The 12,946-nt window shown below is 42.4% G+C and overlaps 1 protein-coding gene across 1 annotated transcript in view; it reads left to right on the top strand.

Annotated features, from left to right (window-relative positions):
* VEZT (vezatin, adherens junctions transmembrane protein) overlaps positions 1-12,065 on the top strand; it is a 78,575-nt gene extending 66,510 nt beyond the window's left edge. Inside the window, exons 8-12 of the mRNA XM_065404428.1 lie at positions 1,081-1,412; positions 2,516-2,709; positions 3,117-3,217; positions 4,284-4,491; positions 11,304-12,065. Coding sequence (XP_065260500.1) covers positions 1,081-1,412; positions 2,516-2,709; positions 3,117-3,217; positions 4,284-4,491; positions 11,304-11,860 — 1,392 coding nt within the window. The 3' untranslated portion in view covers positions 11,861-12,065. The remainder of the gene's footprint in view (positions 1-1,080; positions 1,413-2,515; positions 2,710-3,116; positions 3,218-4,283; positions 4,492-11,303) is intronic.
* Positions 12,066-12,946: the final 881 nt, after the last annotated feature.

Here is a 12,946-nt window from a genome sequence, read left to right on the forward strand (position 1 = left end):
GCTACTGTGACAGTCTTCTGAGACATGGGCCTTGTCTAGATTAGGAAAATGTTTTTTTTTTTTTTTTTTAGTTATGTAAGATGATTTGACATACCCATAGCCCTTAGTGTAGACACAGTTTAACACCTTTTAAATGTTATCTGGTCATGAAGTAACCTACGCTTCTCTGTAGGCAAATAGAGGAGCACTCAAAGGTACAACAAAAATGGGTTTTGCTTCATAGTTCAATTTGAGATTCTGGAGAAATGTGAACTGTGGGATTCCTCTTTTTCACTGCCAGAGTGAGTGACCTGACAGCTACCATAAATAACGATTTAAAGAGATTATTCCATTGTTCTGCCTTTATCAGTGTTTCCACATTTTAATAGTATTTGTGAAGTTGCTCAGTTTTGCACACAAAACAGTAAGTCAACAGCTCAGATTTCTTAGGATTTCAAAGTATATGTTGTTAATATATAGTGCTAATGGATTAGCATTTCAATGCTGGGGGGAGGGATATAGTAGTCAGTAACTACGTCATAGAATCAGAGGGGTAGCCGTGTTAGTCTGGATCTGTAAAAGCAGCAAAGAGTCCTGTGGCACTTTATAGACTAACAGAGGTATTGGAGCATGAGCTTTCGTGGGAGAATACCCACTTCGTCGGATGCATGTCATAGAAGTGACAACTCCAAGTTATGAGGGAAGAGTCTTCTTCAGTGCAATGTACATCCTGCTGTCGGAATCTTGGCCACTCCTTATCTGCCCCAGGAGAGTCCGAGACTGTCCTGACTAGTGAGTCTGGCATATCGGCAAAGGAGTGTTTTCCAAAGTGGGGATATGATGCGTTGGACCCCTGAAAGCCTTTTGTGTACAAGTGAGCATGTGAGACCCTCATTGAAGGAATTTACAGTCACATAAAGTGTGAGACACCCAGACTAATATGACCTTGTCATATGCTCCCAGGCACACAGTGCTGAGCATATAATCTGTGGGGGAAGATAAAACTGTTTAAAAAGGGGACAAAATGTTTTAAAAAGTGAATGAAGAAATGCTAATGTTTTTTAACAATGAAGACCATTTGATCCTTTCTGTATTTTGTAGGTTCTGTTTCAGCTGTGGGTAGGACAGAGTTCAGAGTTCTTCAGACGATTAGCACTGCTGCTCTCTCCAGTTAATGCATCCCCCAAGCCCTTGATCACTCCAGAACGTTTGCCTCATTGTATTTTGTCTGATGTGACTCAAAGTCTACCTCACACTCATGCTGCCTGCTTAGAAGAGCTTAAGCGAAGCTATGAGTTTTATCGGTACTTTGAAACTCAGCATCAGTTAGGCTTGGAACGTGCAACCAAAACAAAACCGAAGTCAAGAGCTCTGAACAGCCTTCACACAGCAGTGCGCAGCTTGCAGCTCCATCTCAAGGCCCTACTGAATGAGTAAGTTTTAGACTATTTGAGAGAATGTGCCTGTAGTTAGAAAGCTTCAGTCTTGCGCTGCTTTGATTGTTGGTTTATATCCCAGATTGGGAAAAAAAAGACATAATTGAAGCTTGCAGCCATGCAAGATAAAGGATGGGGTATATCTGTTAATGTAGGCTGGGTTATATTGCTGCTTCTGCTTCCCTGCCCATATATTAGACAGAGTTTGCCAACTGGGAAACAATTCTGGTTTATATTCCACAACTGGAGAAAGATATTTAACTAGTGTCCCTTATTTAGAAAGGAGCAACATGAGTGAGGGACAAACTTGTGAATTGGATATTTTGAAGAATTATATAGTAGGGTCAATGTTAGCAGCTCTCTGGGAATCCAGAGGGGTCTGACCAGCTGCCTTTCTCTTTAGTATAAGCGATTGCACATACAAGAAGTCTGTTCTGTTATATAATGTATTTAATTGAGGTGACTGTTTCTCAGAGCAACCTGCATCCATTTTAAGAGGAGATGACTGGAATTAGAAGTTTTCAACTGAAATTGAAGGCTTCCATTCTATTCAGGTTCTGATACTGTGCCCATCACCATGGGATCTGAGCTTTAAACTATAACAGCCACACACATTGCCAAGTGTTTGTGAAGCCAAAGTCTCTGTCCTACATGGAGTTGGTTACTGTAATTGGTTTATTAATCTTTAGATATTCTGTGGTGCTACCACCTCCTTAAAGATGAACTGCTAAGCAAAAAGATTCATTAAAACCCTCCATCTCTTTAGTCCCTCTTTTTGAATGAACCTGAAAGCATGCTTGAGTTTTGTCTGTTCTGCAACAAAATTCAACACACAATAATTACGGGTTATATACCTAAAAAGATTTTTCATTGGTACAGTTAGTTAAATAACACAATGCCATCTAAATTTAATGGATTACCGTAATGAGAATGGAGGAGAGGAGGAGTTTGGCTTTAAAACATATGAAGCTGGCTAAACTACAGTTTAAGATGGAAGGAAGGAGGAATGGAGGAAACTGATTAAATTCAAAACTTGAACAAATCATGAAATATGAGATTCAGATATGTTTAGTGTGATATTTTCCTTCCCATTCATCTAGGGTAATAATTCTTGAGGATGAACTTGAAAAACTAGTTAGCTCTAAGGAGACACAAGAACTAACTTTAGAAGCCTATCAAGTCCTAGAGCAGAAACTAAAGCTGATTCAGCCTCACATCCAGGCAAGCAACAGCTGCTGGGAAGAGGCCATTTCTCAGGTGGAAAAAATGGTTAGAAGAAACCCGGATAAAAAAGGTACATTGAAAAGTTTCTTTTAGCAACCAGCTGACTGAATGTGATTAAAGAGATTTGTCTGGTTTACATTTCCAAGACTCTGTTTTCTAAACATGTAGCTGAGTTTTGTGGAAATTAATTTCCTGTTGCAGATAGTTTTCCAAAGTGTCCAGTTTAACATGTTGCTCCCATTTATGTCTGCCACGTTGCTGATGATTCTCAAGGGATACCCTGAAGCTTTTAGCGTGTTAGTCTTCCAGTGTGCTCAGAAAGGTGATGGAGTGTGTATCAGTGTCCTTTGCATTGGAGTTGGGCTCTGACTCAGTACCCCACTGAATTCTGAAAGATCAGTTATCTGTTCATTTCTGCACTTAATCTTTTTTTGTTTTAATCTCTCTTCTTCCCCCACTTCCTCCCCCCACCTCCAGGCAAACCTGAATCATCTTGTGATAATACACTCTGCCCCATGATACCATTACTACAGCCTGCCCTGCATATAGAGGACAAAGACCCAATCCCCGAAGAGCAGGTAAGAATAAATGGATGCTTTAAAAGTTATATATGAATTTTGTGTTGCGAAGACATTTCCCTCATCCATTTCCTTTTTAGCTGCTTCAGCAGTGACCTTATCTCCTTCAACAAGGTATGTAACGCAGCTAGCCAATGCCCTTTTGTTAACGGACTTGTGAACTACTCTGCAGCAGACAGGGTATATAGTACCTATATTGTACCACACGGTGGTGTTCCCCACCCAGGAACAAAGAGCTTTGAAATTAATTTTGAATCCAGTTCCTGCATATGCTACCTTGGAACCAGATAAAGACATCTCTAAAAGAAATGTGGACAAAGGTATAAATTGGTTAAAAGGCGATATATTAAATTGATTCTTACTTGCATTAACCTAACTAATCCTATATGGTTTCCATAAGCTTTGCATTTCTGAACTCTTAAAATATGTTTTAACATAAACAATTTGGTGTATTATTTTCTCTCTCAGTTTAAGGGCACTCATTTGAAGGCTAAAGTAACTGGAAAGAAAAGTTCGCCTCAACTCAAGAATTAATTGATGGGCACATTTTGAGAGAAGATGAGCCCCCTTTCCCTCCCCATACACACACACCATCACCACTTCAAACTTTTCCCTGTTCAACATGTTGATTCTTCTCTTTCTGAAGTTATCTGGTTGAACAGTTACTACTGATAAAATGAATGAGATACCCAGCCCTGAATGAACTGGAGGAGGGGAGAGTAAAAAATAGCAATAGTTGTCATATCCAATAGGAATTATAGGAAAAGTGATCCCCATCTTCAAGTCAAAATCTCCTTTTTGTATTGGTTGTTTGCACCAGAGTAAATCCGAAGTGACTCTACTGACTTCAGTTATCTTGACTTTATCAATGTACTTACTCCAGTTTTATACTAGTGTAACTGAGAGCAGAGTCAGGCCCCCAAACTCCTGCCATGCCAATCACGTGGGTGACTATGGACTTGGGGCTCAATCCTCCTGCTAAAGTGCTGAAATACTGCAGTACCTCAAAGGGCTTGACCCTTGAGGAATATGCAGATCAAAAGAGCAGTTTATTCTTTTTCCGTAGGAATTGGAAGCATATGTTGAAGATACAGATACAGACAATGAGTACAAAAGGGAGGACTTTTATTGCTTTTCCCAGGAAGAGAGAGAGAGACAAAAACGTGAGAGAGAGGAATCCAAGAGAGTGTTACAAGAACTGAAATCTGTGCTGGGATTTAGAGCTTCAGAGGTAGAGAGACAGAAATGGAAGCAGCTGTTATTTAGTGATCATGGTAAGTACTGACTTTTTTTTTATAATTAATTTGACTCTAAGTAAGGGTGTGTGTCTGTCTGGTTACAATCAACTTTTGACATAGTATTGCTAGAATACGTACTGTATTCAACTGTAGTGGTGCCTTTGATAGATCTGTGTGGCCCTAATTTGTTGCTCCATCTGTTCATATGGCTTGCTAGCATCATTTTACTTTCCAATTAAAAAAAAAAAAAACAAAGAGAGGGAGTTTGGCCACTAACTTCAAGATGCTAAGATTTTGGCTCTTAGAGCAGAGAAAATTAAGCACAGCGTACAGGGAATTGCTGTATGCTTTTTCATTGCTCTCCACCAAATCTGCTCTTCAATCAGGCAGCAAATTGTATAGAATCATACATCTTTGTAAATGATAGTAAATTTTCAGGTTTAGAATAAATACTTTTTCAATTTTATCCCAGAATTACAGAGACACATAGAGTGAAGTGACAGGCTAGACTTTGGTATCTATTCCAAGAAAGACAGAAAATATTTTTTAAAAGCCAACAATCTAATTTGTAAGTAGAAAAAGGATTCTCCTGGAGTGGCCCTCTGACAGTCTGGAGTGGACTGCTGGCAGCTCTCCTCACTTGTTTCTGGAGGCAGGTATGTGCAAATTTCTCTTTCCAGGCAACAGTGCATGGCTCTTAAAGAGCCAGTTTTGGCATGCCATATGCCTGACTCTAGCAGTAAAACTAGCAGCTTAGTGCAGTTTCTCTCTATTTTTATTGTGAATATTTCTGTTTTCTTCTGCCTTTTTTACTTCTCTGGTCTTCTCTCTCACTTCTTCCCCTTTCCCTTTCCCTTCCCTTAAAAGAAGGCTAAGGAAAAGCACTACAAAAAGTGCAAAAAGCACAAATCTACAAAATCTAGGCGCTCTCCTTCAGAGGAAGGTGAAATCCCTTTGTCCTTGCCTGCAGTGCTTCAGACAAGGGGAAGACATTTTCACATCATGGATTTGGCTAGATTTGTTGACAGTCATCTACTCTGGATGATCTAATGAGGAGACAGATGTCCCTAAAAAGGACTTCTGCAAGCCAAAGAAGTCTAAGGATCTGGAATTCCCAGTGTGTGGAGACAGTCACTTTCAAGTGATCTTGTCTAGCACAGAAGCAGTCCAACACCTACCTTAAACTGTATGATGTCAAGAAATCCAACCGTCATGTTTGGCTGTATATCCCAGATGAAAGGCTCAATCTCCAAACTAGCCAGAAAAGGAGGGACCTGTGCATTGCCTCCTTCAAAGATCCTGTGGACAAGTGCTCAGTAATAGATCAGACGCAATTATGAGGCCTCTGTTCCTGCCTTCAAAGCCACATGTGTGGTTGCATCTCTCACTTCCTCTCTCAGGTCCATCAAGCTACAATTCTAGTCAAGTCCAAAAGCAAAGACACCAAAACACTTCAGACACTCATCAAAAGCAAGTTTTCCTCACTATCCTTCGTCTACACCTCATGTTATGTCACGTGATTCTTTTCTACACTCATCCTTGCTCTGCGCCTAAGGGGTCTTACACTCTCCTTGGCAAGCACAGTGCAATGTACTATCCACTGTATGTGATCCCGTCAGGCCTTCTTCCTCTCAGTTTGGAAAAACCAGGAGGGTGTTGGTCTGAGCTGATCATGCTCCCAGCCCAAGTCCAGAGGTCTCAGGGCTAATGGCTGTTGTATAATAAAGGGGAGCCTGTGTTGGATACGCTTTTGAATAGAACACCAATAGATGCCAGCACTCACATAGACACCAGGCTTCTCAGGCCTTGCCGTGGAGTCCAGGAGGGAGTCCAGCATGAGTATGTCCCTTCTTGAACTAAGAGCAATGGGCCTAGTCATTCTCCCCTTCATTTCTAATCCATCAATTCAAATAAAATGTGGCATTTGGACATCTGCTGCATTCATTAACCTCTGTGGAGCACTTGGGACTGAGGTTCTGTGCATCTCTTCCGAAGTGATGAAGGAAGATTCATCAGACCATTTGGGCCTGCATCCGAGGTAAACTGAAAATATCAAGTATCAGAGGGGTAGCTGTGTTAGTCTGGATCTGTAAAAAGCAACAAAGAGTCCTGTGGTACCTTATAGACTAACAGATGTATTGGAGCATAAGCTTTCGTGGGTGAATACCCACTTCGTCAGACGCATGCGTATTCTCCCACGAAAGCTTATGCTCCAATACATCTGTTAGTCTATAAGGTGCCACAGGACTCTTTTTTGAAAATATCAAGAGATTGGTACAACAGGACAACTCTCACCTGGGGCAGCTGAATCCTGTAATCTTCAACAACATACTTTCAGCCTGGGACCTCTCTTGGGTGGGCTTGTTCTTATAGCAGTTCATCCCTCTTGTTCCAGGAACAGAGATTCTCTGGCATGGGGGGCCAGGTGTGTTTTCATTCATGTGGTCAGTGCAGGGGATGGACTCCTGCCATTCTTCCCTTCTCAGAACAATAGCCAGAAAAATCTGGGGAGTGAAGATAATTATCATTGCCTCTTTTTGGACCAGAAAACTTTAGTTGCCCACTGTGCTTCACTCATTAGTCTTTGAGACATGATGTCTCCCATTTTCTAAGGAACTTCTGTGGCAGGGATTGGTGCTTTGTCAGAAGTCAACTTGACAGCCTGGAGGCTGAAAGATTGATGTTGCAGTCCTTCATCTGTTTCCTTGAATGATAGAGCTGTTCTTTCAGTGTAGGAAGCCTTCAAGTGTCTGGGCCAATTCAAAAATGTGGGGAATATTTTTTTGATGCTGGGAGGCCAAAAACATGCATCATCTTCAAGTCTTCCTTGGGTCCATGTTACAGCTTCTCCTAGATAGCTATGATATGGGGCTTAGTACATTTCCTTACAGATACAAGTTTTAGCCCTCGGAGACCTACCACTAATTAGCTATGAAGACACCTTGGCAGTTCATCCTCACATCTCTTGCTTCCTCAGGTAATCAAAAATTTTAGACCAGCTCTCAGGTACCAGCTAGTTAAATGCCATTTCAGCTTGGTCCTTTGTCCTCACTGAGGCCTCCTTCAGGCCACTTAGAAAAGTTTTCCTCTGCTTCCTTACTATCAAAGTCCCATTTCTCATGGCAGTTTCTTCTGGGAGAAGGGTCAGGAAAGTAAGAGAATGTTCTTGCGAGGAACCATTTCTTCAGGTATTTCCATATAGGTTTGTGTTTCAGACAGCCCCTGAAATTTTACCTCAAGTGTATTCTCCCTTTTACATCAATCTGAAGACTGTTTTATTCCTTCCTTGTGCCCTAACTATCATTGGCGTAGTCAGAGCTCTCAAATCCTACTTGACAGGACAGCCCTGTTCTAAACATCATGTGTCTCCTTGATGACCTGTAGTTACTACAAAAATGGTCAAAAAGGATCTAAGGTTACAGTCTCCCAATTGCTCAAGGCAGCTAACAAAGAACCCAACATTGAGTTTTTAAAAATTCTCCTGGAGTTTGTGTTTGCTCCCTTAGCACTAAGAACAAAAGAACAGAGCCTCCCCTGAAGCCCAAAGAACAGAGCCTCCCCCGAAGAGTTCTGTAAACCTACGCTGTAGGGTCACTGTTCATTCACCAAGTATCAAAGAGTTGGTGGTGCAGCCTCCATAAATACGTCCTTCAGGCCCCAGTAGCCTGTGTCTGTTTTTATTTAGATTCCGTCAGAAATAAAAAATTAGCCTGTCAATTACTGGATAGTTCCCAACTGCTTTGACTGGTTTTTCCTGTCTCTCTACCTCTGTTCTTCTACTGCTTGCTACATCCCAGCAATTCTTTCTGGACTAGGGGAGGAGTGTTCTGTGAAAATAACCAAGAAACAAGCAAAATAGAATAGGTCTATCCAGTACCGGGTTTGGAATGATGCCAGTGGTGCCACGGCATCGAGCACCATCCCTCCCTTTACATGTAGCGGGTGAGCCCAGCGGGCACCAGGGGCTGGCACTCAGGCTGGGACAGGAAGCCGTCCCCTGGGAGCACGGAGCCGCTTGCAGGTGCCGCACCACGGCCGCCCCCCAGCGCTGCACCCTGGGCTTGGCGAAGGAGCCAGATCCATCCAGGGGCTGCAGCAGGACAGTCAGGAGCAGTAGCAGTGAGAGCAGGGCCATGGCGAGGGGACCGTACCAGAGCTCCCCAGCTTCAGGTGGACGCACCCCGACTCATGGTGCCGGGGTTGCTGCTCTGCAGGGCCTGCATTCCACTCTCTGGGGCCCAGCTCCCTTGGGTATCGGACTCTGCTCTGTGTCTGCGGGGCACAGATCGCAGCTCCGAGCCCCTCCCTCTGGAGCTGCTGCTGTGCTTAGCCCTTTCCCAGCCTCTGGCAGGCAGGGGGGCGACCTCACACACATACCCCGGCTCTGTGTCCCAGGTCCCCTCTGCCCTGTGTGGGGACTGCAGCCCCTTCCACAGATCAGTCGGAGGGCGAGGAGGGGGGCATGGGCTGAGCTCAGGCACCCCCTGCAGCCAGGGAGCCCCACTGCTGGGGTCACCACTAAGCCCGGATGCTCACCCTGACCCTCCCCACTGCACTGCCCCTGCCAGCGCCGGATGAGCTGGAGGCAATCAGGGAGCAGCCAGACCTCAGGAGAGTGGAGTCACAGCTCCCCTGGGTACCGGGGATGAGTTGGGTGGATGCAACCTTGGTCTGAGCTGCATCTGGCCAAGCTGCAGCTAGGTGAGGTCTGGTCCAGTTTGCTTCAGAGAACAGGGGTGGATCGACAGCAGGGGGTGGTTCTGGAGTGGAGTGCCCGAGAATGGTCCAACTGGGGATTGTGGAGGGGGGGTTGGGTTCCGAAATAGAGGTTCAGGAAGAGCCCTGTTCTGGTAGGCAGTGTGGAGGTTCATGGTTGAGAGGGGTTGGTTCATAGAGGGGTCTGATCCAATTTGGGCTGGAAGGTGGTCTAGTTCAGTTTGGGGGGTTTGGTCTGGGGAGGGATGCTGGTCTGGTCCAGTTTGGTCTGGGGCGGGATGTCGGTCTGGTCCAGTCCTTGGGGGGTGGGGTTCGTTCTGGGGAGGGATGTGGGTCTGGTCCGATTTGGAGGGTTGGCCCGCTCTTTCGGGAGCACAGTTGGTCCTAATCCTAGCCTCTGTGCCTCTCTGCCTGCAGGGAAGGCCAACCAAGGCAAGTATGAATAATGACCCTGTAAATAGTTTTTCATGTTTTTGTTTTTAAAATGTTTTAAACCGTTTCAAATCCACCCCAGTTTCATACAAAAATTTAATTCAAGCCCTGGTAGGTCATATGAGAAATGTGAAGGGTGAGATCGCGGCAAGGTTCCCTTTTAGTGGGAGCAGCACATGGCTGGTGTTTTGGCCAGCTTTGGCTTTTGTTAGCTGTGTTTTATTTTGTATTTTTTTCTTTTATAATTTATTTTATGTACACTTGTGTGCATTCTTTTTGCCCTAGGGCTGATGGTGCTGGTACCCTAGTGGCAGCCACCTCCATCTGCAACTTAAACTTGTAAATTTTGTAAATAAAACCTGTGCAGCTGTGTGCTGTGTCAAAGACAACTTCTGAGTCGATCTTCTTTCTTTTACAATTGTTCCCCATGGGGCCCCACAAATATGTTTGGCGCCAGGCCCACAAAAGGTTAATCCAGCCCTGGGTCTATCCCTGGGATTTGGCCCTCTACCAGTTGGGCTTTTTGCCCCTCCATAGGTACCTTTCCATCGTTTTCCAGCTTTGGAAGTATTCTTTGGGGCATTTAGACATCAAAACTGGCTCTTAACGGGCTGGTATGGATAGAGAAATTTGCATATTCTTGCCTCCAGAAGCAAGTTGGTAGAGATACACAGTGATTCTCTTCAGAATGCTGAAGGGACCACTCCATTAGAAGAACAATTAACAGGTGACGCCAAATTGCTGCTACACTGTACTGTGTGTGTGTGTTTGTTTTTTCAAATGTAAATCCTGAAGCATAAGTTTCCAGTGTGTTAAATGAAAATAATTACTAATATGACAAGCATAAAAACATTCCCATGTTCAGTTAGTGAAAATAAATACTACTAAAATATAATGCAATGGAAAAAATTTAATACAGTAATCTTGTTTCCCATAAAAAGTTTGGTGTATTTTCCAGAGTTATTTTCATCTTTGCTTACAGGGGTAAAGTCAGAATGGAATTAGAAAGGGAATGCCACATGGGAACCTGCTGTTGCTGCTCTTATGTATGTTCGTGCTGCTATTCTAATGGAGCTACCGCAGTTTAGGGATCTGTTTGTTGGAAATGGACACTATATCGTTTTACTATAAAGAAAGACGTCTGTTCTTCAAGAAGCAATTATATCGTGTTGTACTAACCCCTAACACTGGGAGGAGAGACTTCCTGGCAAGCATCCCGTTGCTGGCAATGGGACTCGCTGCTACTACTAACATCAAGAGGCTAAATTAGACCACTCTTTATTTGTGAGGACAACGTATCCTACTGTATGCATACATATCTTATTTATATGTTGTGATGTATAAAATCAGATATTACCCACAAGACATTTTTTATTATGTTCCAGTTATCTTTACTAGATTAGATAGCTGTTATTTAAAGGAAGATAGTTCAAATTTGTGTGAGATGCAGCAACTGATTTTACTTGTAATTTCCATAAAATACATCAGCTCTATGTGATATCATTTTTACATAAGTCTCATGAGTTTTAAAGACTATGTAGAACTAGTAGACATTACCTTCCATCTTCAGCATCCTGGTCAGAAAATACATCTTTATTTTACCTATTTTAACTCTCAGTTCCATCTCTTAAGACACACATCGCTGAGTTATGTATGGAAGGTTACTTTTTTAGTCATAATTTTTTTCTTTTCTTTTTAAGCTGCAGTGAAGCCCTTGTCTCCTGTAGAAGCAGTGGAACCCATACATAACTTGGAATCCCCTCTGAATTCAGAAGCAGGAAAGCAGGACCGTAACCAAACTAGTGATGATTCTGAAGAGAGAGACTCTAGCCCAAAAGCCCATGTCACTGTGAGTGAGAAAAGCAGTACTGAATATTTATATGATGATCCTACAAAGGATGAAAACAAAGACATTGCTGCTGATGCAGGTGGATCTCCAATGGCTGTAAAAAGAACATGTTACCAATGTGAGGGTGAAGGAGATGAAGTGGAGCCAACTGGTGTGGATGGAATGGAGGTTTTACAGCCCCCTTTGAGGGATGCATTACAGTCCTCCATCAAGCAAAGGCTGGCTCAGCTCCATATATCAACAGATTTCAACTTCACATCAGGTCTGGCTGCACAGGTTGCCGCCAGATCACTTACTTTTACTACCATGCAAGAACAGACTTTTGGAGATGACGAGGAGGAGGAGAAGGAGAAGACAGAGGAGGATGAAAACCATGTGGAAGAGAACAAGAATGAAGACAGGCTTTAAAAATGAAGGAGGATTCTAAGTCCTACCTGACCTTTGTTAAACATTGCGTTGCCTACTTGAATTCCATAAAAGGCAAGTGATGTGATTGAAATAGCTCAGGCACGGATTCAGAGATGAAAATGCTGGATGGAAAAATTGAGACCTAAATGTAATGCTTACTGTTCCCTATGTATGAAGCTCTCAATAGGGCTTTCCCAGTATATTGATGATTATATGCAGGTAAGCTAAGGAGATAAAGGCTGGAACCCAGGAGTAGTCATTTGTCTCCTTCTGATGACACCACTGGTGGGTTTTGGAACTTACCTTAATATTTTATGTTTATTTATTTATATTATATAATTTTTTTCTAAAAAGAAAACAAAAGGATGTCTTGTATTTCAGCATATTCTGTCATTTCCTGATATTATTGTCGTAGCAGCAGTGTTAATTATAACACTAGTCAGAGTGATTCTTTTTGAAAAACATCTGTCATGTGGTCTTCCACACCTCCTTTGCTTTGCCTTTAGTGTCTGCTATATATTTGTTAACAACCTTAGGTAGTTGTAACTTCATTGGTTAAAGACCCTCCCAAACGAAAATGCAGAATTTTAAATAAAAATGTGAAAGTTGATGTGTCCTGGAGTATTGGGCTAAAGTAGTATGAAGTTAGTCACTCTTCATATTAAGGTTCCATTTATAAATAGTTTATAAAGGATTAATAAGTAATTAATAAATGTTATAAGCAAGTTATAGACATGAGTAGTGTGTGTTATGGATGGTTATAAGCACATCAGTAGGTGTTATAGATGGCTAGAAGTAGCCTGTTGGACTTTATAACAATATATACCAATTCTTTTACCATTTATTAAAACACCTATTAATGATTTGTTGGCCCTTTGTAAGTGGAACCTTAATATAAGTGTGACTTAGGTTATTTACACAGGGTTACAAAGTACAGTATTATGTACATTTGTTCTCTTGTAGAGCTGTGGTTAGGTGCTGGAATAAATTTTTAAGCTGAGTTAAATGAGTATTTTTTTTAAATGATGTACAATAATTTTGTTTAAATGTTAAACTTGCTTTTCCTAAAGTTCTTTCACTTTTCTC

This window comes from Emys orbicularis, chromosome 1 (assembly GCF_028017835.1).
Source record: "Emys orbicularis isolate rEmyOrb1 chromosome 1, rEmyOrb1.hap1, whole genome shotgun sequence".
NCBI classification, from domain to species: domain Eukaryota; kingdom Metazoa; phylum Chordata; order Testudines; family Emydidae; genus Emys; species Emys orbicularis.